Source organism: Muscardinus avellanarius (genome assembly GCF_963383645.1).
Source record: "Muscardinus avellanarius genome assembly, chromosome: X".
Lineage (NCBI taxonomy): Eukaryota > Metazoa > Chordata > Mammalia > Rodentia > Gliridae > Muscardinus > Muscardinus avellanarius.
This window is the reverse complement of record NC_137792.1, coordinates 113098930-113126643: the sequence shown is the minus strand read 5'-3', so window position 1 is coordinate 113126643 and position 27714 is coordinate 113098930. Positions and strand designations below refer to the sequence as shown.

General features: G+C 43.4%; 1 protein-coding gene across 1 annotated transcript; it reads right to left on the bottom strand.

Moving 5' to 3' along the window:
- Nucleotides 1-138: 138 nt before the first annotated feature.
- On the bottom strand, nt 139-20455 carry PBDC1 (polysaccharide biosynthesis domain containing 1; the record flags this gene model as incomplete). The annotated part of the gene is made up of 8 exons (XM_080719000.1): nt 139-215; nt 5357-5485; nt 15134-15376; nt 15759-15870; nt 17079-17219; nt 18168-18227; nt 20272-20337; nt 20426-20455. 8 exons carry the CDS (start codon nt 20453-20455, stop codon nt 139-141), a joined length of 858 nt encoding a protein of 285 aa, XP_080575126.1.
- Nucleotides 20456-27714: the final 7259 nt, after the last annotated feature.

Below are 27714 nucleotides of genomic sequence, written 5' to 3'. Positions count from 1 at the left end.
GTCACAGATTATTCATGGAGCGAGCATCTGGCCCTGCTAAAACCCAGCAGAAAAGTGGGAATACCACCAAGCCCCGGTGTTCTGCTCAAGGGTGCATTATACTGAGAAGCAAGCCCAATCCACACATGTTTGCCTGGCCTAAGTGGCCAGGCAGTGTTCTGAGAAATCTTTCCCTGCCTCAGAGCCCAGCACCTGGCACTGCCCAACTACAGATTCTGAAAATCAACATCACCCAACCAGAGAAGACATCCTGCAACCCTTCCTAATCGGAGGTAGTTAGGGAGCCCAGATGGCAGTTCAACTTAGCTGGAGAGTCCAGCCAGTGGGTTCACAGGACTGTGGAGCAATGCTCTAAGTTCCTTTGGACCTCCAAGCCAAGGCAGCACCCCAGCCCAGTTGGGGAACGCAACACCAAGATCTGCCTGTCTGAGCACTATGAGCCGACTCATCCAGAATCCCAGCCTGGATATAGTGTAAGCCTGTCACTGCCAAAGAATACCTGCAAAGGCCAAGACATGACTATTTCCTCAGTGTACAGCCACTGACACATAAAGACTATGAGAAATCAGAGAAATATCATACACCCGAAGTAACTAATGAACCTCCAATAATAAGCCCCTGAAGCAGTTAAGATCTATGAAATAACAGATAAAGAATTCACAATAAACGAGTGGCATCCCAGTACTTGAGAGGCTGAGACACGAAGATTGCAGGTTGGGGACCAGCCTCAACAACTTAACAAGACCCTGTTTCAAAATTTAAAAAATAAGCCAGATGTGGTGGCATACGCTTGTAATCCCAGTATTCGGGAAGCAGAGACCACAGGATCGCGATTCGGGGACAGCCTCAACTACTTAGTGGGGCCTTTCGCAACTCAGTAAAACCCTGTTTCAAAAAAAATAAAGCCGGGCGTGGTGGCGCATGCTTGTATTTCCTGTGCTTGGGAGGCTGAGACAGGAGGATCATGCAGGTTCGAAGCCAGCCTCAGCAACTTAGTGAGACCCTGTTTCCAAATAAAGTACAAAATGGGTCTGGGAGTATAGCCCGGAGGTAGAAAGCCTCTGGGTTCCACCTCCAGTACCACCAAAAAATAAAAAAGAATTTTTTTTAAAAAATAGGGCTGGAGTTGTAGCTCGGAGGTGCATCGCCCCTGGGTTTCATCCCTGGTACCGCAATAAGTAAATAAATAAATAAATAAACAAATAAATAAATAATAAAACAGGGCTGAGGGTAAAGCTCAGAGGTAGAATGCCCCTGGATTCAATCCTCAATACCACCACCACCAATAAAAGAAAGAATTCACAATAATCCTTCTATTTATTTATTTATTTTTTTGCAATACTGGGGATGGATCCCAAGGAGATTCTACCTCTGAGCTCTACCCCAGCCCTATTTTGTATTTTTTATTTTGAAACAGAGGCTCATTGAGTTGCAAAGAGCCTCACTAAGTAGCTGAGGCTGTCTGTGAACTGCCATCTTGTCTCAGCCTCCCAAATGCTGGGATTACAAGTATGTGCCACCACACCCAGCATACAATAGTCCTTCTAATGAAGAGCAAAGAATTACAATAAGATATAGGTAGAAAATAAAACTAAAATTTGTAGCCAGGCATGGTAGCGCATGCTTGTAATCCCCGCGCTTGGGAGGCTGAGACGGGAGGATCGCACAGGTTTGAGGCCAGCCTCGGCTACTTAGTGAGGCTCTCAGCAACTTAGTGAGACCCTGTTTCCAAATAAAGTAAAAAATAGGTCTGGGAGTATAGCCCGGAAGTAGAAGGCCCCTGGTTCCACCCCCAGTACCACACATACACACACACACACACAAAAAAAAAAAAAAAACAGTAATAGCTGGACATGGTGGTGCATGCCCATAATCCTAGTACTTGGGAGGCTGAGACATGAGAATAGCAGGTTCGAGGCCAGCCTCAGCAAATTAGTGAGAACATCAGCAACTTAGAGACCCTGTTTCAAAATAAAAAAATAAAACAGGGCTGAGAATGTAACTTGGAGGTAGAATGCCCCTGAGTTCAAACCACACCAAGAAAAGAAGACAATCCCATTTATAATAGCAATAACAACAAAAATATTAGGTGTAAATTAATTAGTTAATTATTTTGTGGTATTGGGGATTGAACCCAGGGGCATTCTACCTCTGAGCTATATCCCCAGTCCTATTTATTCTTTTTTTTTTTTTTTTTTTTTGGTACTGGGGTGGAACCCAGGGGCTTTGTCTACCTCCGGGCTATCCTCCCAGACCTATTTTATACTTTATTTGGAAACAGGGTCTCACTAAGTTGCTGAGAGCCTCACTCAGTAGCTGAGGCTGGCTTTGAATCTGCGCGATCCTCCTGTCTCAGCCTCCCAAGTGCTGGGATTACAAGCGTGCGCCACCACGCCCGGCTCTATTTTATTTTTTATTTTGAAACAGAATCTCAGTAAGTTGCAGAGGGCCTAAGTAGCTAAGGCTGGCCTCAAACCTGCAATCCTCTCATCTCAGCCTCCCAAGTACTAGGATTACAAGCCTGTGCCACCACACACAGCCCTTAGTTGTAAATTTAAACAAGGAGGTAAAATATCTGTATATTAAAAACTATAAAACACTAAGAAAAAAATTGAAGAAGATATGAATAAATGGAAAGATATCCATATTCATTGACTAGAAGAATTAATTTTGTTTAACTGTATATATATTCTAGCTGAGCGTGGTGGCTCATGCTTGTAATCCCAACATTCGGGAGGCTGAGACAGGAGGTTCTCAGTTCTCAGCCAGCCTCAGCTACTTAGTGAGGCCCTCTACAACTCAGCGAGACCTTGTTTCAAAGTAAAGAATAAAAAATAGGGCAGGGGGTGTAGCTCAGAGGTGGAATGTCCCTGGGTTCCCTCCCCAGTAACACAAAAAAAGCATATCCTACCCAAAGCAATATACAGATTTGATGCAATCCCTATCAAAATTCCAGTGTCATTTTCACAGAAATAGTCAAGACAATTAAATTCATCTGGCATCCCAAACAGCCAAAGTAATATTTTGCAAAAAGAGCAAAGCTGGAGGCATCACACTCCCTGCTTTCAGGTATAAAGTGATCGTGGTCAAAATATCATGGTATGGCATTAGAACAGCACCGACCGAGGGACGGGACAGAAATGCCGAAAATAAATCTGTGCATTTATGCTATTTTTTTTTTTTTTTTTTTTTTTTTTGCTGGTCTGGGGATGGAACTCAGGGCCGTTCGACCTCTGAGCTACACCCCCAGCCCTATTTTTCATTCTTTATTTGGAAACCGGGTCTCACTGAGTTGCAGAGGGCCTCACTAAGTAGCTGAGGCTGTCCAAGAACCACAATCCTCCAGTCTCAGCCTCCTGAATGCTGGGATTACAAGCCTGGGCCACCACGCCAGGCTATTTATGCTAATTTTTTCACAAGGGTTCAATAATACATAATGGGGAAAGAAAAGTCTCTCAATAAATGGTGTTGGGAAAACTGTGCACCTATATGCAGAGAAACTAAAATGAATCCTATCTCAACCATAGGCAAAGATCCAATCAAACTAAACACGTAAATACAAGACCTTGAGCTAGAAAACGGGGAAATCTCCATGACATTAGTCCGTACAATGAATGTGTGTGTGTTTGTGTGTGTGTGTGTGTACACTGGAGATCGAACCTAGGGGCCTTCTACCTCCAAGCTACATGCCAGGGCTCTACATTTTTTAAATTTTGAAACAGGTTCTCACTAAATTGCTGAGGATGTCTCTAAATTGCTGAGGCTGGCCTTCAACCTGCAAATCTCCTATCTCAGCTTCCCTCAAACTGAAATTACAGGCATGGATGACCATGCCTGGCTGTGTGTGTGTGTGTGTGTGTGTGTGTGTGTGTGTGTGTGTCATTGGGGGTTGAACATTCTACCTATGAACTACACCCCTAGTCCAATTTTTTTAAACAGGGTCATATTAATTTGCAGAGATTCACTAAGTAGCTGAGGCTGGCCGGAACCTGAGACCCTCCTGTCTCAGCCTCCCAAGCACTGGGATTCCAAGTGTGCCCAACCATGCCCAGTGGATTTTTTTCCATATGACCTGAAAAACACAGGCAACAAAAACCGAAAAAGGAAGCCGGGAGTGGTGATGCACATTTGTAATCCCAGCATTCAGGAGGCTGAGACCGGAGGATCGCAGTTGGCTGACAGCCTCAGCTACTTAGCAAGCCCCTTTGCAATTCAGTGAGACTCTTTTTTCAAAAAAACTAAAAAGACTAAAAAAATAGGGCTGAGAGTGTAGCTTGGAGGTCCAATGCCCCTGGGTTCCATCTCCAGTGCTACAAAAACAAAAACAAAACAAAACAAAAAAAAAACCACAGGTAAAAGAGACTGCATCAAAGTAGAAAGCTTCTTCTAGCAAAGAAAATCACAGGATGGAAAAAAACAATTGGAAATCATATATCTGGCAATAGTTAATACTCAAAATATATAAAGAACCCAAACAACTCAATAGAAAGAAAACAAACAACTCAATTTTAAAAATGGACAGTAGAGCCTGATGTGGTGGCACATATTTGTAATTCCAGTGTGTGAGAGGCTGAGACAGGAGGATCATGGTTCGTGGACAGCCTCAGCTACTTAGTGAGGCCCTCTGCAACTCAGTGAGACCCGGTTTCAAAATAAAGAATAAAAAATAGGGCAGGAGGTGTAGCTCGGGGGTCGAATGCCCCTGGGTTCCACCCCCCAGACCCTCAAAAGAAAAAAATACAGACTAAGCCAGGTGTAGTGATACAGGATTGTAATCCCGACATTCGGGAGCCTGAGACTGGAGGATCGTGGTTCGTGAACAGCCTCAGCTACTTAGTGAGACTCTGTTTCAAAATAAAGAATAAAAAATAAGGCAGGGGTGTAGTTAGAGATCAAATGCCCCTGGGTTTTATCCCCAAGCTTGCAGAAGAAGAAGAAGAAGAAGAAGAAGAAGAAGAAGGAGGAGGAGGAGGAGGAGGAGGAGGAGGAGGAGGAGGAGGAGGAGGAGGAGGAGGAGGAGGAGGAGGAGGAAAAAAAAAGAAAAGAATAAAAAGTCGGGCTGGGCTGTAGCTCGGAGGTAGAATGCTCCTGTATTCAATCACACACACATACACACACACAGACACACACACACACACACACACACACACACACACACACACACACACACAAATCGACAGTAGACCTAAACAGGCATTTTTCAAAAGATGACTAGAGGGAGAGAGAAAGAGTACAATACAGCAAAGAGCTATTAAACTGATGCAGAGACAGATTTTAAGTCCCAAACACTGATGTCCTTCTAGGATCATTTGGTCAAGTGATTGTCCTACTGACTGGGTGGACCCCATACCATTACCCACATCCCCTCCTTCACTGCTTATAATGAGCTTCAGGAATTTCCGAGTTGTTGTAATGGAAAAGATGACCACAAGGTGGCAGTAACGGGGCATGAGCTTTATTTGGACAAAGCTGACAGGTGTTTCTGCTGGGTGTGGGAAAATTGGAAGTTAGCTAATGGGGGCAAGTGTCTTATAGCACGAGATCTTCCAGAAGCTCTGGGTGCTGAGAGGAGGAAGGAAGCCAGCCAGAAAGGGAAAAGGACAAGAGATGTCCTGCGGAGAAAGGGGAGTCAGACATGTCTAGGCGATGTTGCTCAGAAGCATGATGACAGTATTGGCACGGAGTCTTTTATCAACAGGATTTATCTTTCTTAGGGCTAGCAAATGTTGGGTGCAGTTTCATAGAGCATATAAAGCGGTCTCTAGTTAGCTAAAAATCTGTTTCTGTGGGCTGTATTTGAAATAATTTGTTATATGACATTTTGAATTTTGTACCAGCCAACTTTTTAGCTAATCTGCCTCAAATATATAAACATATGACCAATATAAAGAAGCCATCATTGGTTCATTTATATAAAAAATTCAATAGCGTTAAGAAATATAAACAGAAAATGTACTAAGCTCTTTGCAGTATCTGGGAAGTGGTAAATGAGTCAATACATAGTAATATTAAACATAAACAAGAAGCAATAGATAATTCAGTTGCAGGCGATTGTGAAAAACATTGCAATAAACATGGAAATGCAGACTTGACAGAAATAAAAAGAAATATATTTCCTTTGAATATATATCCAGAAGTGGGATTTGGGGATTTCTTTCTATTGACTGGTACGTATTACTTCTACGTTTTATTTTTATAGTGTGCTTTTATTGGTGCTTTTATTGGTCACATCATAATGTAAATCATGTTGACAATGATATACATGCACACAGCACTTGGTGCCCCCCTCCTCCCCATTTCTCCTCTTCCCAATACAGAGTACAGAGATTCATGTTGGTATACTCATTTATGTACACACAGTCAATGGTAGTATTTCCATTAATAGTACTTCCATTAATGAACCTCAGTCTTCCCCGGCCCTTCCCTTAGACTTCCTGTCTGGCTCCCCTGAGGTTTCTCCTCCATTATCCGGAGTCCCTATGGTATCCCAATTATTCCCTAGCTTGCACATGTTGGAGAAAACATATGACCTTCACTGTGACTGGCTAAAATCACTTAACATAAGGGTCTTTCCATTTTCCTGTAAATGACATAATTTTGTTCTGTATTGCTCAGTAGAATTCCATTGTGTGTATTTTCTATACTTTTGTGATCCGTTTATTTATTTTTCTGGTGGTACTGGGGGTGGAACCCAGGGGCTTTTCTACCTCCAGGCTACACTCCCACACTTATTTTATATTTTATTTGGAAACAGGGTCTCACTAAGTTGCTGGGAGCCTCACTAAGTAGCTGAGGCTGGCTTCGAACCTGCACGATCCTCCTGTCTCGGTCTCCCAAGCGTGGGGATTACAAGCATGAGCCACCACGCCCGGCATTTATTCTTTATTTTGAAACAGGGTCTCCCTGAGTTGCAGAGGGCCTCACTAAGTAGCTGAGGCTGGCCACGAACCTAATCCTCCTGGCTCAGCCTCCAGAATGCTGACAATACAAGCATGTGCCACCATGCCCACCCCAGATGTGTAGTTTTAAAAGGTGGCAAAGGCGTAAGAAATGTACCAACTAAAATTTAATGGTTTAACTCATATAATTATAAGATTATACATATGCACATGTAAAGACTAATAATGACCTGGATCTGAACACCAATTTCAACAAAAACTTGGGATTTTTTTTCTTTTTTGCAGGTTTGGGGATGGAACCAGGGGCATTCGACCTCCGAGCTATACTCCTGCCCTATTTTTTTATTCTTTATTTTGAAACAGGGTCTCACTAAGTTGTGGAGAACCTCACTAAGTAGCTGAGGCTGTCCGCAAACCACGATCCTCTAGTCTCAGCCTCCCAAATGCTGGGATTACAAGCGTGTGCCACCAAACCCGGCCAAAAACTTGGGATTTAGAAGGAATCAAATTAAGCCGGGCGTGGTGGCGCACGCTTGTCATCCCCGCGCTTGGGAGGCGGAGACAGGAGGATCGCGCAGGTTCAAAGCCAGCCGCGCCCACTGGCTTAGAAGACCCTGTTTCCAAATAAAAATGTAAAAATAGGTCTGGGAGTGTAGTCCGGAGATAGAAGGGCTTCCAGGAACCCCAGTACCACCAAAAAAAAAAAAAAAAAAAAAGAAGGAATCAAGTTCGCCAGGCATGATGGCGCACACTTGTTATCCCAGTATTTGAGAGGCTGAGACAGGAGGATTGCAGGTTTGTAGCCAGCCTCAGCTGCTTAGTGAGGTCCTCTAAAATTTAGTGAGACCCTGTTTCAAAATAAAGAATAAGCTGGGAGTGGTGGCACACACTTGTAATCCCAGCATTTAGAAGGTTGAGACAGGAGGATCGTGGTTCGCAACCAGCCTCAGCTACTACTTAGTGAGGCCCTTTGCAACTCAGTGAGACCCTCTTTTCAAAATAAAAATAAAAAACAGGGCTGGGGGTGTCGCTCAGAGGTAGAATTTCCCTGGGTTCCATCCCCAGTACTGCAAAAAAGAAGGAAGGAAGGAAGGAAGGAAGGAAGGAAGGAAGGAAGGAAGGAAGGAAGGAAGGAAATAAAAAACGGGATTTGGTGTATAGCTCAGAGATACCCCTGGGTTTAATCCCCAGTTCCAAAAAAAAATTTAAGGGATAAAGTTAAATTGTGCTAAAATGTGGAAAAGGAAAAAGATTAAGAAAGCAAAATAAATAGATATCTGAGCATGTTGGCACACACCATTCCAGTACTTGGAAGGCTGAAACAGGAGGGTAGCAGGTTTGAGGCCAGCCTCAAGCAACTTAGCAAGACCCTGTTCAAAATTAAATAAAAACAAAAGGGCTAGGGCTAATCCAGGCATGGTGGCACACGCTTGTAATTCCCGCTCTTGGGAGGTTTAGATAGGAGCATCGCACAGGTTTGAAGCCAGCCTCGGCTACTTAGTGAGGCTCTCAGCAACTTAGTGAGACCCTGTTTCCAAATAAAATATAAAATAGGTCTGGGAGTATAGCCTGGAGTAGAAAAGCTCCTGGGTTCCACCCCCATTATCACAAAAATGGGGGGGGCTAGGGCTATAGCTTGAAGGGTTCATTCTCTAGTACAGCAAAGTATTTTTTTAAAACATTTCATGGGACGCCGGGCATGGTGGCGCACGCTTGTAATCCCAGCATTCGGGAGGCTGAGACCTGGAGGATCGCGGTTCGCGGACAGCCTCAACTACTTAGTGAGGCCCTCTGCAATTTAGTGAAACCCGGTTTCAAAATAAAGAATAAAAAATAGGGCAGGGGGTGTAGCTCGGAGGTCAAATTCCCCTGGGTTTTATCCCCAGACCCGCAAAAAAAAAAAAATTTCATGGGAAAGTAGAGCCATGATCAAACCTATCCATGATCACAACAATTGTGAATCTCCTTGAAAGACCAGTTGTAAAGCATTTTTTGTATTTGTAAGGAGTAAAAAAATATTTACAATGTCAGTCTGCTGTATGCACAGAAAATTTGGAATTTAGGCAAGCTTTCTTTGCATAAGATAATGAACAACAAAAACAGCAATTGGGAAAATATTACTTTGCTAAATGTGTTTAAATAAAATTATAGGCCGGGCGTGGTGGCGCACGCTTGTAATCCCCGCGCTTGGGAGGCAGAGACAGGAGGATCGCGCAGGTTCGAAGCCAGCCGCCCGCGCTGGCTCAGGAGACCCTGTTTCCAAAATGAAAAATGTAAAAATAGGTCTGGGAGTGCAGCCCGGAGGTAGAAGGGCTTCCAGGAACCCCAGTACCACCAAAAAAATAAAAAATAAAATATATATATATATATTATACAGAATATCTTTTGTGTTTCCTAAAGTTTCTGAATGAAATTTGTTTTACTTATACTTTTTTTCAGAGTTTGGAGACTATCTTTAAGGTCAGAAGGCAGATATATACTTGGGAGTCATTGGCAGCAAGTTCATAAACTCTGTATTCCAGGCCCAAATGAATGGTTCACTGCCTATTTTGGGAAACAAAATTTTATTTAGATATAGCCATATTCATTCCGTGTGTGTGTGTGTGTGTGTGTGTGTGTGTGTGTGTTTTATACTGGGGAATGAACCCAGGAGGTTCTACCTCCCAGCTATACCCCAGCCATATATTATTATTTTTTAATTTTGAAATAGAAGCTTTCTAAATTGTAAACACCCACCTTAAACTTGAGTACCTTTTGTCGCAGACTCCCAAGTACCAGGATTACATGCACCACCATGCCCAGCTCACTCCATTAATTTGTAAGTCATCTATAAATGTTTTTGTACTGATTCTGCTGTGATACGCTTCAACTTTAGGCAGATTTGAATAGTTGCAACAGAGACCCCATTGCCCACAAATGGTAATATAATATGTCTGCTATCTTTTGTAGCAGTTGGGATGTCACCGTGGGTTCTTGTTCTTAGCTGGTTAAAAAAAAAAAAAGCCAGAACTGCACTGCTGCAAGCTTAAGCAAAGTTAGTACTGGGGATGGAACCCAGGGACACTGTACCTCTGAGGTACACCCACAGCTCTATTTTTTATTCTTTATTTTGAAACAGGGACTCTCTGAGTTGCAAAGGGCCTCACTAAGTAGCTGAGGCTAGCCACAAACCACGATCCTCCTGTCTCAGCCTCCCAATGCTGGGATTACAAGCATGTGCCACCATGCCCAGCTTAAGCAAAGTTTTCTTATTACAGGTAGAAAGGGGGAAACAGAGCAATTAAAGCACGAGAGCAGAGGCAACACACTGTGCCTTGAAAGTAAGACAGTGAGGTCTTTGAACACATGATATATTTTATAACAATTCATTATCTCCCTTCTCCCATCCTGCTTAGCCAATTGTCCTCTTTTCCCACCCAAAGCAGGTGCGGCCCGCGGGCTATCTGCTGTGTGAGCCTTTTCTGTAGCCTTCTTTGTTCGTCCTCACAGGAAGAGAGGCCGGCCATCTCTGATTAAAAAGTGTTACTTGGTTAGCAAGGTCAGGGGGCTGCGTGGTGGAAGCCCGCTTTGTTCTTTGTTTTGTTTTATTCCTACGGCACGTACTGTCGCCATGTGTCCTTGGTGAGTTCTCAGCTTCTCCCTATCTCTGTCTGCTGGAAGTTACTATGTTGAAAGCTGGTTTTATAATAAAGAAAAGAAAGACACAGCAATATCGTCTTTTAAAGTATGGAGGTTTTAGGGGCTAAAACTATTTTGTGTTATTAGTAATTAATACTGGGTTACTGTAGCTTGCTTTTAATCATTTAACTTTAGTCTAAACTGTTGTGAGAGTCTAATTCTTTCTTAAGTGTAGGTGTCTGTGTTTTAAAATTCAGTTTTCATCTGGGCTAACAAGCCAACTTTTAGCTGACAAAGGTCAACCTTGGCTGCAGCTCTTGGCTGACAGCTTAGAGACAGAGAGAAGGATTTTATTGCTCTGCCTAAGTATGCAAACTTGTTCTTATGAGCAATTCATACTGCCCTTATTAGCAACCAATACAAGCTCAATCCCCATCATCTATCCTTTCACCAAAAAAAAAAAAGTGTATTGACCCATTGGCTAGATGACAAATGAGGCCACAAGAAGAAATGTTAGCCGGGCTTGGTTGTGCACGCTTGTAATCCCTGCGCTTGGGAGGCGGAGACAGGAGAATCACACAGGTTCGAAGCCAGCCGCACTGGCTTAAAATACCCTGTTTCCAAAAATAAAAATAGGTCTGGGAGTGTAGCCCGGAGGTAGAAGGGCTTCCAGGAACCCCAGTACCACAAAAAACGAAGGAATGTTATCGTCCAGACAAAAAAAAAACAGAAAAAGAAAAAAAGGAAGGAAAAAAGGGCAACGTGTAGAAGGCCCTAGGAGGGCCCTGGAAAAGGAAAAGGATAAACTGCAGAGAAGTATGAATTGTGGCAATGAAATACCACACTTTTGGCACCATCTTTTGCTAGCTGAATGTGTCTTCCCAATTTAAAGTTGAAGCCTCTCACATCAAAAGTTACTATGCTCCAAATAAAGTCATGAATGGATGATGGGTTGCAAGCTAATTGAGATCTAAAGGCATGCCATTCATTTCTAGACTTTTTTTTTTTTTTCAGTACTGGGGTTGGAACCCAGGGGCATTCTACCTCCGAGCTATGCTCCAGTCCTATTTTTTATTCTTTACTTTGAAACAGGGTCTCGCTGAGCTGCAAAGGGCTCACTAAGTAGCTGAAGCTGGCCACGAACCCGGATCCTCCTGTCTCAGCCTCTCAAGTACTGGGATTATAAGTGTGCGCCACCACGCCCGGCTTAGACTTTTCTTTTTAGACTCTAGCCCACGAACTTTTGGCTCACTTAGGTTTGGAGATTTATCTGTAATCCAAACATTACTAGGACCGCAATAGAAGAGAACTGCATTCCTACTTATGGTGCTATGTATCTTTATTTGTGGTAATGGGGTTCAACCCGCAGCATTCAATCTCTGAGGTACCCCAGCCCCATTTTGTGTTTTTTTTTGAAACATGATCTCACTAAGTTGTTGTGCCTGGTCTCAACCCTGTAATCCTCTTGTATGAGCATTCCAAGTACTTTGAATATGGGCATATGCCACCGCACCCAGATGATGTTGCTATATATCTTTTCTCTATAAAGCAAAAGCAGAAAACACAGCTTCAGTGACTATATTCTGGGAGTGACATCAGCAAGTGCTTGTCCCCTCCCAGAAGTTTCAACTTGAATAACTGTTCATGCACAAAAAATAATAATTTGAAAAGAGCTCAGGAAGCCAGATGAGAGTTTACAGGACCTGGCTATAGCACACAATATTTATTTATTTATTTATTTATTTATTTATTTATTTATTTCTTGCGGTACAGGGGATGGAAGAGCTATACCCCCAGACCTATTTTTTATTCTTTTTTTTGTGGGTCTGGAGACGAAACCCAGGGGCATTCAACTGCCAAGCTATACCCCCTGCCCTAATTTTTTTTATTCTTTATTTTGAAACAGGGTCTCACTAAGTTGCGGAGGGCCTAAGTAGCTCCGGCTTTCCGTGAACCACGATCCTCCTGTCTCAGCCTCCCCAATATGGGATTACAAGCGCACGTCACCACGCCCGGCTTTATTTTTTATTTTGAAACAGGTTCTCACTGAGTTGCAGAGGGTCTCACTAAGTAGCTGAGGCTGTCCGTGAACCGCGATCATCCTGTCTCAGCCTCCCAAGAACTGGGATTACAACCGTGCGCCACCACATCTGGCTTCCAGCACACAATCTTTAAAAAGACACATTGACAAGGGTAGGGATAGTTTTACATTATCTGTGTGTCATCCCTCCCCAGTCCCCAGGCAGCACAGGGTAGAGATACCCTTTGTATGAGGAAAGTGGACTGAGTTCCCCAACTTGGCTGTGTATCCCAGCAGCAGACCTATAACAGTGAAATCAAAAGCCAGGCAAGCCCCTGAAGCCCCAAACTTGGGCCTGCACTCATGGACCTAGCCCTCAGGCCAGGTCCTGCACTCACACTCCAGCCACACCCCAGGTTGCAGACCAGCCCCAGCCTCCAGGCCTGTGCCAGTGCCAAACCAGATCCCATAGCTCCAGGGTATAGATCAGCCAGGGCCAGGCCAGCTATGACCCCAGATTTCAGGCTCACCCCAGTACCAGGCCAGCCCCTGCAACTCAACTCCAGACTAGCTGTTGCAATGGTCCTTGGTGTCCATATTGTTTCTATGGACATGGATTTCAGGACTGTCCTAAATGCCCAGCCTCTTTTTTTTTTTTTTTTCCCAGTACTGGGGATGGAACCCAGGTACATTCTACCTCTGAGCTACACCCCCAGCCCTATTTTTTTATTCTTTCGTTTTGAAACAGGGTCTCACTAAATTGCAAAGAGCCTCACTAAGCAGCTGAGGCTGTCCACGAACCACAATCCTCCTGGCTCAGCCTTCCAGATGCTGGGATTACAAGTGTGCGCTACCACGCCAGCTCCATTTATTTATTTATTTATTTATTTATTTATTTATTTATTTATTTATTTACTTTTATTTTGCATTACTGGGTATGGAATCTAAGGGGCATTCTACCTCCAAGCTATATCCCCAGCCCCATTTTTTATTCTTTATTTTGTTTAATTTTTTTTTTTTTTTGTGGTACTGGGGATGGAACTCAGGGGCCGTCTACCTCCGGGCTACACTCCCAGACCTTTTATATATTTTATTTGGAAACAGGGTCTCACTAAGTTGCTGAGAGCCTCACTAAGTAGCTGAGGCTGGCTTCGAACCTGCGTGATCCTCCTGTCTCAGCCTCCCAAGTGCTTGGATTACAAGTGTGCGCCACCATGCCCTTATTCTTTATTTTGAAACAGGGTCTCACTGAGTTGCAAAGCACCTCACTAAGTAGTAGCTGAGGATGGCCCCGAACCAGGATCCTTCTGTCTCGGCCTCCCAAATGCTGGAATTACAAGCGTGCACCACCATGCCCGGCTAACATTCTCCTACCCCTTCAAAAAGGTACTCATAATGAAATTTTTTTTTTCTTTAAACTGGGGATTGAATCTACCTCCAAGCCCCATCCCCTAGACCTGTTTTACTTTTTAATTTGAAACAGGGTCTTGCTTGCTAAGTTACTGTATGCTGCTAGCCTTGAATATGTGATCCTCTGTCTCAGCCTCCCAAATACTAGGATTATTAAGTGTGTACCACAGAAAACAGCCTGGTACAACTTAAGAAGTTGAGAGAACTTCATTGCAGAAAGCACTAAGACTTAAAATAGGCAGAAATTGTTTTATATGATGCACAGTGATGAGATTATCTGTCTGACAATTTCTTGAAGGGTTAAATAATATTAAGTACGTTTTTTTGTTGGTTTTTGGTGGTACTGGGGATGGAACCCTTCTACCTTCACACTACACTCCCAGATCGATTTTGTTTTTTATTTGGAAACAGGGTCTCTTAAGCCAGCACAGCTGGCTTAGAACCTGCATGATCACCTCCTGTCTCTGCCTCCTAAGAGCGGAGATTACAAGTGTATACCACCACACCTGGCTTAAGCACGTTTTATCAGATGCTTTCCCTAATGTGCAAAAACTAGGGAGAATTGGGTAACAGGAGGAACTCTAGATGAAGAAGGGATCCTAGAGAGGAGCAATGAAGGTGACCTATCTGAGGTGATGGAGGGGGAAGAGGGAAACTCTTTAAAGCACATGATGTACTTAAACATATCAAAGTCAATCAGGAAGCCAAGCACGGGAAGGAGGGAGGGGGAGGGAAGGGGTTACGGATTGGGTAGGGGCTGATTGGGTGATGTGTACATGTATATCTCTGCAAGTTTTTTTTTTTAATCCCATTGAGATGTATGACTACAATGCACCAATAAAAATTTATTTTAAAAAAAGTCACTCACCGACAGCGATAAACGTTACGAACCAAAAGCAATTTATTTATAAAATGTCTTACTTGACCAGCAGAGAAAGCCAAGAGATAGTACACGAAGAAAGAGCTAACGAAGACCTCACTTAACAGTCTTTCAACCAATCCTTACAAGGGGACAACCAGAGCAGCTCCCAGTTATTGGGAAGTGTCCTTCTGTGGGTCTTTCAATTGCACAAGGACATACATTTAACCAAGGGGGTCTGTGCAAGTAGCACTAGGGTACATGTAGGCTCAGTGGAGGCAGCCTCTAGAGCTGTTCCCTGTCTACCTCACAGAGATGCTTCATCACCTCTGTTGGCTTTCTGGGTGGCTCCCTTCTCACTGTCTCCTTCGCTGTCAGTTTTCTCCTTTTCTTCATCTCTGTTGCCGCCTCCCTCTTTTTTGTCTCCACCAGCAGCTCCTTCCTTGGCTGCTTCTCCTCTGTTGCCGGCTCCTTGCGCTCCTTTTTTTTCCTGAACACTGAGGTAAATTGCCTTGTTGTAGCCCTCCCGGTTTCGAGCAATTTCGATGGCAAAAAATTGGATCCTGGGGGCTAGAAGGTGAACAGAACTGATTATGGTCTCCAACTCAGGTAATTTCCAGACCTCCAGGTAAATCTGAACGAATATGCACACCATCCAGGTATAGTCATGCACTCCAGCAATCTCAAATTCTAATCTTATATTAATGAGAACAAAAACAACCATGTTACAGTGACTTAAGAAACAGCAACATGATCTCTAAAGATATTCACAAATTAGATGATCTGCAACCTAAATATACATGTCACTGATTCAGGAAAACCAGGCTGCTCCTCGTTTCTTTTCTTCAATCTATTTCTTCAATAGATTATCTGTTTTGTTTTGAAGTGATTGGCCAACTCGGGCAAAAACCTTATACATCCTCAGAAACAGTTGCAGGAGCAAGAAACTCACCAAAGATGGTGTTTTCCTCAGTGTATCCCTTAGAACAATCCACTCTCAGCAAAGTACCATAGTTGAAATCTTCTACGATCCCATCAAACTTCAGGCAAAACGGCCTCCACTTCTGCAAAGGCAAAAACAACAACAAAAACCCATGATGCCTTCTGACAAATCTAAGGCCCCAGTAAAGAAAATTGCCAGGCTGGGCATGGTGGCACATGCTTGCAATCCCAGTACCTGGGAGGCCGAGACAGAATTAGAATTGCAGGTTCCTGGCCAGCCCCGGAAACTTAGTGAGACCAGCAGAATTCAATAATTAACCAGTTTCGGTGTTATCTGTTGTATTTTTAGACTGGTATTTACCTACATGAACAATATTTTAACCATAAATAATTAAAATGTATGGTTTTCACTTTTTTTCTGGTACTGGGCATTGAAAACAAGGGTGTTCTGCTTCTGAGCTACACCCCCAGCCCTTTTCTTTCCTTTTTTTATTTAAAACAGTCTCATTAAGTTGTTGAGGGCGTTGCTATATTGCTGGGGCTGGCCTTGAACCTGCAACCCTTTTATCTCAGCCTCTTAAATACAGGATTACAGGAGTATACCACCACCATACCTGGCTAAAATGTGATTTCTTCAATAGATTATCTGTTTTGTTTTGAAGTGATTGGCCAACTCGGGCAAAAACCTTATACATCCTCAGTACAGCAGAAATAAGACAAAGAAGGCAGGAATTTGTCCTAAAGTCATAGAGTTTCAAAAGTTTAAAAGAAGTACCTTCAGTAGAGGTAATTTTCCAAAAATCACCAACAGCCTACTAGGAGTTAAAAGTTTAGATTCTTCATTCACCAAGAGCCCACTCTGAAGGAGAATTTTCCTAACTCTAGTACTAAGTGCACTATAATGGTACAAGACAATAACGTAAGCAGTGAGAAACAAGTTTTCCAGCTATCCTTGGCCTAGGATTATGTGCACTTGAATACAGAGACTCAAAACACCTCTCTGTACGTACTTGCAACTTTTTCAGTTTTCTGATGAAACTACCTACTTTACTCCTCCTGCCCTGGAAGGACTGGTCAGTGGGGATCTGAAATGTCCAAGTTAAAAAGGAGGAAAAAAATACTCTAAATAAACATGAAAAATCCAGAAAACAAAAAAAATATTTAATTTCATAATCCACTTAGTTGATTATAACTACAAAAAAGCCCTGATTCTTTACACATTTTTCCTTAAAACAAGTTTTAAATGAGTTTAAATGTATAAAAAGTTCTCACAATCAAAAATTATTCATTACATGCTAGGCTAGGCAGTATTAGTAGAGAGAATTTTTACCTCTTTAGCGGATTCTGACTTGAGTTCTTCTGGGTCCAATACATCTATCTTCAGTTCCTTAAAATTTTCCCGGAACTCAGAGTAGATTTGGTCATCCACTTTGGTGAGTTTCAGGAATTGTGGGTCAACTGAGGTAATCAGCTGCCAAACAAAAAAACAACATATAATGTTACCTCTAATTTATCATACTTCTACTCCCCACCCCCATTCCCATCAGAAAACCTTTGTGGTTCTCAGGACAGGAGATTTTATGAGGAAGCATTAAAACCCAGGTCTTACATAAAATCATTACAAAGTTTTTTTTGTTTTGTTTTTGGTAATGGGGATTGAACCCAAAGGCATTCTGCCTCCAAGCTACACCTCCAGCCTGATTTTATATTTTACTTTGAAAAGGGCTCTCACTGATTACTAAGAGCCTAGCTAAATTGCTGAGGGTAGCTTTGAACCTTCTTGTCTCAGCCTCCCAAGTACTGGGATCACAAGTATGCATCACCGCAACCGTGAGAAAGTTTTAGAAGGCCATAATACATTACAGTCCCTTCCATCGACTTGGCAATTGGACCAGTTGGCTCTAGTATAGCCAGGCTTTTGCTCTCTGAAGAGTGTTCATTTATTCAACAAACACATATTAAGTGCTTATTATTGCTATGTATGGGCCAGGCACTGGGTAGAGAAGCAGAATTTCTGAGTGTCAAAACAAATGCCTTCTATCCTCTCTTCTCTGCAGGTTAAGACTTTATAGTAATTAAAAATTATCTCCCAAACATAACTGTTTAACTTGCTAATAGTGATTAGGAAGCCGGGCACGGTAGCACAAGTTTGTAATCCCAGTACTTTGGAGGCTGAGACAGGAGGATCGCAGTTTGCAGCCAGCCTCAGACACTTAGGGAGACCCCCTTGCAACTCAGTGAGACCCTGTTTCAAAATAAAGAATAAAAAAATAGGGCTGGGGGTGTCGCTCAGAGGTAAAACACCCTGGGTTCAATCCCTACTACCCCCCCCCCACAAACAGTGATTAGGAGAACACCACAAACTACATATACTACAATTACACATTTAATTCTGCTTAATGATAAAAACATAACTTACCTTGTAATAGACTTCAGCATGCTGCATTGCTCTCATTGCCCAAGCCATCTCAATATCGGGCTGCAGAGGAATGAAGAATACCAGGTTAAAAATCTCGTAATGTCAGCCAGGTGTGGTGGCGCACACTTATAATCTCCATACTTGGGAGGCGCTGATTGGAGAAGAATAGATTCAAGGACCGCCTCAGAAGATTCAAGGACCGCCTCAGCAAAAAGTGATACTTTTATCACTCCAGTGAGACCGTGATTTTTTTTTTTGGCGGTACTGGGGGTGGAACCCAGGGGCTTGCTACCTCCGGGCTATACTCCCAGACCTATTTTTATATTTTATTTGGAAACAGGGTCTAAGTTGCTGAGAGCCTCACTAAGTAGCTGAGGCTGGCTTTGAACCTATGCGATCCTCCTGTCTCAGCCTCCCAAGCTCTGGGATTACAAGCATGTGCCACCATGCCTGGCAGGAGACCGTGTCTTAAAAATAAAAATAGGGCTGAGGAACCGGGCGCAGTGGCACAAATCTATAATCCCAGCACCTGGGAGGCTGAGATGGGAGGATCACAGGTTCACAGCTAGCCTCGGCAACTTAGTGAGACCCTGCTTAAAATAACATTAAAAAGGCCAGGCGTGGTGGCGCACGCTTGTAATCCCCGCGCTTGGGAGGCGGAGACAGGAGGATTGCACTGGTTCGAAGCCAGCCTTGCTGGCTTAAGAGACTCTGTTTCCACATAAAAATGTTAAAAAAATAGGTCTGGGAGTGTAGCCCGTGGGAGTGTATTCCGGAGGTAGAAGGGCTTCCAGGAACCCCAGTACCACCAAAAAAAATAATAATAACATTAAAATATGGCTGGGGATGTAGCTCAGAGGTAAAATGTTCCTGAGTTAAGTCCCCAGCACCACACACAAAAACAGAGCACAAAGGTAGAATGCCCCTGGGTTCAAACCCCAATACTACAAAAAGAGGGGAAAAAAATTATTGCACTTGCTAACTGGGTAATAATTTAAGGAAACCTGTGGATATATAGTTAATGCTCAAGGGGGCTTCCAAAACTGGTATTACTGGCAAAGGACAAAAAATGGACTAACAGATCTGAACAAAATTCTATTGTCCTATTACGCAGTATAATAGTGAGCTTACTATCTTTTCCCAGGAGCTAGGGAGAGTGTGGAAGACTACATAATGCAGTAGACAGATCAGCTTCTCAAGACTGAGAAGAATCATTGTAAAAGTTAAATAATATACCCACCTATACCACTAAGTTGTTGGGAGGGCTAAGATGTTGGGAGGTGAAACTACTTTTTCACTTTTTGAGTATAGCATGTCACAATCTGCATTTGTGTTTATTAGATAGCCCATCCTGTAACACCTAGAAATGAATCGGTATCATGAAGCAGGCCAGGCTACACATAAGTCTTATCAGCTCTTTCTCTGGACCCTCCCATTCCTACAGACAGATCTACTTCCCAAACACCAGAAAAAGCTATTGGCATTTGCACCTCCATGCCTTGGGCCTGGAACTTTTCCTTTGTGCCAATCTATCCTTTGTCCATGTACACTTTGAAGATACAGTTCAAGCTCCCCTTCCCTGGTGAAGTCTTCTACTACCTCCATCCATCCCTGGAGGGCTCTCGTTTGGCTAAGCTCTTTGGATCTTAGGGCCTGACCATAAGCACTCCATTTTATTTGGACGTTATTATTGTCCTTTTGTCTAGTTTCTCAAAACACATCATGTATTAGCCTCCTTCGTTAAGGGTCCATATCAAACGCACCTCAAGCCTGTGCGACAATAAAATCACTCGGAGACCTTTAAAAAAATACTGATTCTTGGCTCCCATCCCCAAGACATTCTGACTTAGTTGATACAGGCTGTAATCTGGCCACTGAGATGCGTATGAGTGTCCCCAAAGGATTCTACTGCGTAGCGACGTGAGTGACACACCTACAGGTACTAGCCCTCATTTGTGAACCTAGAATGGACCGAATGAAGATGCGGCTTGGGCGGACGTGGGGAGGGTGTGCAGACCGTACGAGGGAAGGGGTTTATAATTTAGTGTCAGGGCTTGCAGAGCTCTCACGATAGCCTTGTGGGTGGGCGCGGAGCCATACTCACATCGTTGCCGTAAGATTCTGCAGGGAGAGAAAGAGCATGTGCCACGGATGCCAGCTCCCCGGAAACCTGAGGAGAAAGAAAAAGGCGAGGGGGAGGAGTTCAAGACTCCACTCGGCTCGACTTCTCTGCTCACCCCCCCCGCACAGCACCTCACCCGTTCTTCGGCATCGCTACTAGCCTCCATGTTGCCGCCCAGAAAGCGTGGCTTCACCTTCCCGGAAGTGACTTTCCGCTTTCTCCCCGCGCCATTGGTCAGAAAGCGGGGAGGGGCGGACCGGAGCGCGTCTCCTCCATCTGCGCCTGCGCGGCTGCTCCCGAACTCGGAGCCTGGCCCCGCCCACCCTCCCGCGCCCGCGCTGCATCCAGGCAACCGCTGCATCCTGGCTACCAGAGAGATGGGAGGTGGTGGAGCGCTCAGTCATCTCGGTGGTCTTTGTGTGCTAAGCCTGTCTTATAACCGGGTTTTCGTGTCCCCCAGTGGCTGTGTGCCCAGCAGAAATTCGAATTCATACTCTCCATTTGCCCTCCCGTTATAGCCTTTCCCAGAACCCCAAACAGGTAGTAAGTCACAATCAAACATGGTGCAAGGGGTGAAATGCAGCTTTGGAAGAACTAGCTATAGGGAGGGAACGGATGAACTGGGGATCACAACACAGCATTATATGCTGTAGGGGCACAATAAGCGGAGTCATTAGGGCACTTAGCCAAGCAAGTGGGGAGAGACACTGGGCAGAGGGAACAGCATATTGCAAATCATGGCACCTTGCTGAGATGTCTCTGTAAGTCACTGACGTTGGTCTCAACCCTGTGATCCTCAGTCTCAGCCTCTCCAGTATTGGAATTACAGGGCTGTGCCACCATCCTGGCCTCTTGTTATGGTTAGTTTTTTTTGTTTGTTTTTTTTTTGTTTTTTTTTTAATAAGGCAGGCTGAGACAGGAGGATCGTATAGGTTCAAAGCCAGTCTCGGCTACTTAGTGAGGCTCTCAGCAACTTAGTGAGACCCTGTTTCCAAATAAAATATAAAATAGGTCTGGGAATATAGCCCGGAGGTAGAAAGCCCCTTGGTTCCACCCACCAGTACCGCACACACAAAAATAAATAAAAATAAGGCAACTACTAACAGATAAATGAATACTATACACATACATACATATATACATACATACATACATACTTACATTGGTGTTTTACTCAGCCATAAAGAACAAAATCATGGCATCTGCAGCAAAACGGATGGAAGTAGATAACTAAGTGAGATCAACTGGTCTTAGAAAGTCAACAGTTATGTGTTTTCTCTCCTATGTGAAAGCTAGCATGAAAACAGGAAAGAAAAGGCATTTCGTTAAAATGTGGAGAGAGGCCTGTAGAATCGTGGAAGGGGTTTGGGAATAGAGGAGAGAGGAGGGAAGGGGGAAAGGAGGCTTGAGGAAGGAAACAGACCAAATAACTTTGTCTATATATGAAGCAATCTCACTAGCATGAGCAGAGAGCAGGATATCAGGGTGGGATGTGGAGGGAACTGCACCAAGAGATGATGTGTGCATAGATGAATGTATCACTTTGAATCTCGCTATGATGTATAATTACATTGCACCAGTCAAATTTTTAAAAATAAGGTAATTACAGATACTTGCAGGATTTTGGATCTGGGAATTGGGTCATTTTAATATTGGTAGAAGACAACTGCTTTTGACTCCAAAACTGCAGGAGATAAAATTATCACCCAGAGGGCCGGGCGTGGTGGCACACGCTTGTAATCCCCGCACTTGGAAGGCTGAGACAGGAGGATTGTGCTGGTTCGAAGCCAGCCTTGCTGGCTTAAGAGACCCTGTTTCCAAATAAAAATATAAAATAGGTCTGGGAGTGTAACCCGGAGGTAGAAGGGCTTCCAGGAATCCCAGTACCACCAAAATAAAAAATAATAAATAAAATCACCCAGAGCTTCTCTCAATTGCTAGGGAAGGGAACTCGCCCAGGCAGAATTATTAGAATAACTGTTTGCCTTTGTAGTCACACCTGTTCTTCAAAATGGACTTAAAGTAGCTGACTATTAAAACATTAGAATAATTGTTTGCCTTTGTAGTCACACCTGTTCTTCAAAATGGACTTAAAGTAGCTGACTATTAAAACAATGCATAGTGACACACCTCTGCAGTCGCAGCTATTACGGAGACTGGGACAGGAGATTCGCTTGTGCCCATGAGTTTGAGACCAGCTTGGGCAACAATCTGAGACCCTATCTCTAAACAAATAAAATAAGGAAAAGAGAAACGGACCACTCAGTACACAAAAGGGGAGGGAGAATTGGTAGACTTTAAGAACTACATCCAGGAAAGATCTTTTGGTGTGGAGTAAAAAAAACTGGAGATGGAAATCCACTGGGATGATTTTCTCTTTGGGGGAGGGGCACCAACGTGTTGTCCTTTCATCTCCTTTTCAGACAGCTAATGTGGACACGTCACAGGTATAACCAAAAGGCATCACCAGTCCTGCGTAAGGTCCTGAAGTATCTGTTCTGTCAGAGATCCCAGGAGGGTGGGGGAAATGAGAGCTATAATTGCCAGGAGAGAGCGTAGAGGAAGGCAGCGAGTTATCAAATATGAGTTTGTCACTGGAAGGCACGTGGATGAGTACTGCTATTTGCAGATGGTAATACTATGGAGATGCTAACTAACAATATGGAAAAGTGGATCGCATGCTCTCAGTGGCTGTCAGACTAAATGGAAAAGACAAACTTACTGGAGCTCGTAACTGGTCATTAAAAGGTGAAAAAAAATAGAGCTATGTTCAGAAATCATGTTAGCTAGTCTAGTATGAAAATATAAAATCTGGAAAATAAAAGATGTTATGACAGGTGATAAGTACAGGGGATAACATACCATTCACGTGCACGCATGTGTGTATGTGTTTATGTGTGTGTGTATGTGTTGCTGGGGATTGAACCCAAGGGCATTCTACCCCCCAGCTACACCTCCCAGCTCAGTTTTATTTTTTATTTGGAAACAAGGTCTCTCTAGGTTGCTGAGGGTCTTGCAAAGCCACAAATCTGTAACCCTCCCATCACAGACTCCCAAGTCCTGGGATTACAGTTGCGCACCACCACGCCCGGCTAACTCATACCATTTTATGAGAGCTGTTTTACTATGAAAGCAGGATGTTAAAAATCTTAAGTGATCATGTTTTGTTGTTGTTATCTTGGTTTAGTTTTTTTTGGTACTAGGGATGGAACCCAAGGAAACTTTCTGAGCTATACCCTAGTCCTTTTAAAGCATTTTTTGTGGTGTGTGTGTTTGTGTGCGTGTATGTGTGCGTGTGCGTGTGCGTGTGTGTGTGTTTTACTGGGGATTGAACCTAGAAGCATTCTACCTCTGAGCTAAACCTCCAGCCTTATTTCTATTTTTAGTCTGAAACAGGGTCTTGATAGGTTGATGAGCATCTCACAACTTGCTGAGGCTGGTCACAAATCTACAATCCTCCTGTCTCAGTTTCCCAAGTACTGGGATTACAGGCATGTGTCACCACACCTGGCTTATATTTTATTTTGAAACAGGCTCTCGCTAAGTTGCTGAGGCTGGCCTTGAACCTGTGATCCTTCTGTCTCAGCTTCCCAAGTGCTGGAAATACAGGTGTGTATCCTTACACCTGGTTTAAGTGATGATGTTTATAGGGTATGCCCTGTGGTGAGGAAGGAGTGCCACAGTGACTTCGGGATACCATCTAGCTTGGGGCTTATCCCACACACCTGTCAAAACATAGCCTCAAAGTATAGAAAGCAAAAATTTTTTTAATTACAAGCAGAGATAATGAAAAGCAAGATGTTTTATATGTCTCCCAGAAATTAACAGATCAAAGAGTTAATAAATAAGAATTTGAAAGTTTTAGGGAACATGATGAACAAACATACTGAACTTGGAACCCAAGAATTATATAATACATATTATTTTGAAGCATCCGCAGAACATTAACAATAATTACATTATGTGATATTGCCGAGCGTGGTGGCTGGCACATGTTTGTAATCCCAGCATTTGAGAGGCTGAGACAGGAGAATCGTGGTTCACAGCCAGCCTTAGCTACTTAGTGAGCCCCTTTGCAACTCAGTGAGACCCTGTTTCAAAATAAAGAATAACAAATAGGGCTGGGGGTGTACCCTGGAGGTAGAATGTCCCTGGGTTCCATCCTGGGTACTGCAAAAAAATGTGATAAAGTACATCTTATAAAGCAATAAAAAGTTCAGCCAGGTACATTGGCAAACACCTATAATCCCAGTACTTGAGAGATAAGAGGTAAGAGGACCACAGGTTTGAGACTGGCCTCAGCAACTTAGTGAGGCACTAAGTGACTTAGTGAGACCCTATTTCAAAATAAAATAAGGTTGGGCCTGGCGTGGTAGCGCACACTTGTAATCCCAGCATTCGGGAGGCTGAGACCCGGAAAATTGCGGTTTGCGGACAGGCTCAGCTACTTAGTGAGGCCCTCTGCAACTCAGTGAGACCCGGTTTCAAAATAAAGAATAAAAAATAGGGCAGGGGGTGTGGCTCGGAGGTCAAATGCCCCTGGGTTCCATCCCCAGACCTGCAAATAAATAAATAAATAGAATAAAGTTGGGGATGTAGCTCGGAGGTAGAATGCCCCAGAGTCCAAGTCTCAGTACCCACACCCCCAACAGGATGGCTTCTACCATTTTGCTGAAGCAATTACATGTGAGAGTGTTTATCATACTCCAGGGCTATTTTGTGGTCAGGAGGAAGTACAACAGTACCTTAGGATACCATTCTAGCCAACCCAACATGGGTTTTCTTTTTCTTTTTCTTTTGTGGTGCTGGGGATTGAACCTAGGGGCATTCTACTTTTGAGTTACATCCCCAGCCCATTTTTTTTTTTGAAGCAGGGTCTCACTAAGTTACAGAGAGCCTCCCTAAGCAGCTGAGGTTGGCTGCAAACCCAGATCCTACTGTTTCAGCCTTCTGAGTACTGGGATTACAAGTGTAGACCACCATGTCTGGCCCAACATGGGTTTTCTAAGTGATACAATATATTGCATCCCTTTTGGCATGGGGACTCTTATGATTTGGGTTTGGGGTGTTCCTACAAAGGCTCATGTGTTGAAAGCATGGTGTCCAGTGCAGCAAGGTTTAGAGGTGGAGCATGGCTAGAGGAGGTGGCTCACTGGGAGAGAAGCCTAAGGGACAGACAATACAGGCACCCAGCATCCTTCTCTCACTCTCCTTCCAGCTGCCATGATGTAAAGGTGACATCCCTCCAACATGCCACCGAGGTACCAGCCAACCATGTGCTAAAACTTTGAACTCCAATAAACCTCTTGTCTTCTAAGTTGTACTCGTCAGGTATTTTGGTCCCAGCAATGAAAAAGCTGACTTATACAAGGGCTCATGACAGGCATGATGGTACATCCCATGTACTTGAGAGGCTGAAACATGAGGTTCACAGGTTTGAAAGCCAGCCTCAGAAACCTAGTGAGGCCCTAAGCAACTTAGCAAGACCCTGTTTCCAAATAAAAATAAATAAAATAAAAATATAAAATAGGGCTGGGGTATACCTCAGAGGTAGAATGCTCCAGGATTCAATTCCCAGTACCACACAAACATTAAAAAAAAAACTTATGTATCCCTGAAAATATTTTTCTATCTTGGGGTACAGTGGCCGACAAGGATTAACTTCATTTATTTTTACAGTACTGGGGATGGAACCCAGGGGCATTCTCCCTCTGAGCTCCACCCCAGCCCTATTTTATTCTTTATTTTGAAACAGGGTCTCACTGAGTTGCAAAGGGCCTCACTAAGTAGCTGAGGCTGCCTGCGAACCACAATCCTCTTGTCTCAGCCTCCCTAATGCTGAGATTACAAGCGTGCGCCACCACACCTGGCTAAGGATTAACTTTATAACACAGATGGCACCAAAGTCTTTCCCATTCACTATTGTCCATGCATCTCTCTCAACTCTGTGCCATGTCTAGAATCCCACCTCCATCCTGCTACATTGCCCTCGACTATAGCTTTAGTGCTCCCAAAAGTGCTATAGGAAGGTAGTGTTGCCAGAAACTCCAGGTACTGCCTTTGTAGCTGGTAAACAGACTTGCTTCTCAAAAGGGAAAACTCAGGAAACACCAACCAGTATCCATAATACTCACTGGCAATAAATTTAGACCTTGAATTCAGGTCCTAATTCCGTTATTTACTCCTTTTAAAGAGGATCTCACTTTTTTTTTTTCAAATATGAAATGGAACAAAAATACCTAACTTGTAGAGTTATTCTGAAATTAGTTATGTAGTGTAGAATATACCTCCACCTAGGAGAGCTGCTCAATTTATGAAAAGTAGGCGCTATGGTTTGGATGTTTTCATCCTCTCCAAAATTCACACACAAAAAATAGCCAACACAACAGCATTTGGAGGTGTTGCCTTTTGAAGGTGATTCAGGCAAAATACTCATGAGATTAGGTGTCTTTATAAAAGGGCATGCCAACATTCATTTTTATCAGCCGGGTGTGGTGGTGTATACTTGTAATCCCAGTACTTGGGAGGCTGAGATAGGAGGATCCGGGTTTGTGACCAGCCTTAGCTACTTAATGAGGCCCTTTCCAACTCAGTGAGACCCTGTTTCCAAATAAAGAATAAAAAAATAGGGCTGGGGGTATAGCTTGGAGGTAGAATGCCGCTGGTAGAATCCCCAGCACCAAACAATAATAAGCAATAATAACAACAATAATAAGGCATGGCAGAGGGAGTTTATCCCTTTTTGCCCCTCTCTTCATATGGCAACACAGTGTTCCTCATCTGGAAGCTACAAGACCTCATCTCAGAAGCAGAAACTGGCTGGCCCTCGCCAGTTGGCAACTTTGTCTTGAGTTCCTAGATTCAGAACCCTGAGAAGTAAATTTCTTCTGTTTATAAACTACCCAGTCCCAGGTATTTTGTTATAGCAGCACAACTGGATACTATGTGGTGTGTGTGTTACTAGGAATTGAACCCAGGAGTATTCTACCTCTAAGCTACACTCCCAGCCTTATTTTTTATTCTTTATTTGGAAACAGGGTCTATGTTGCTTTGGGACTAACCAAAAAGCTAAAGCTGGCCATGAACCTGCGGTCCTGTCTTAGCCTCCCAAGTACTAGGATTACAAGCGTGTGCCACCATGCCTGGCTACTATGCTTTCATTTCTTAATTTCTTTTATACTTTTATTGGTGCATTGTAATTATACATCATAGTGAGATTCAAAGTGATACATTCATATAGGGACACAACATCTTAGTGTGCTTCCCTCCCAATTCCATCCTGATATTCCCCTTCTCCATATAAGTTAGTAAGATTTGCAGCCAATATGTTCATATATGAACAGAACATTATTTGGTCTGTTCTCTTCCTCATTTTCTACCATATGATCCATCTATTCCAGTACTCGGTAACTTTCCAAATGAATT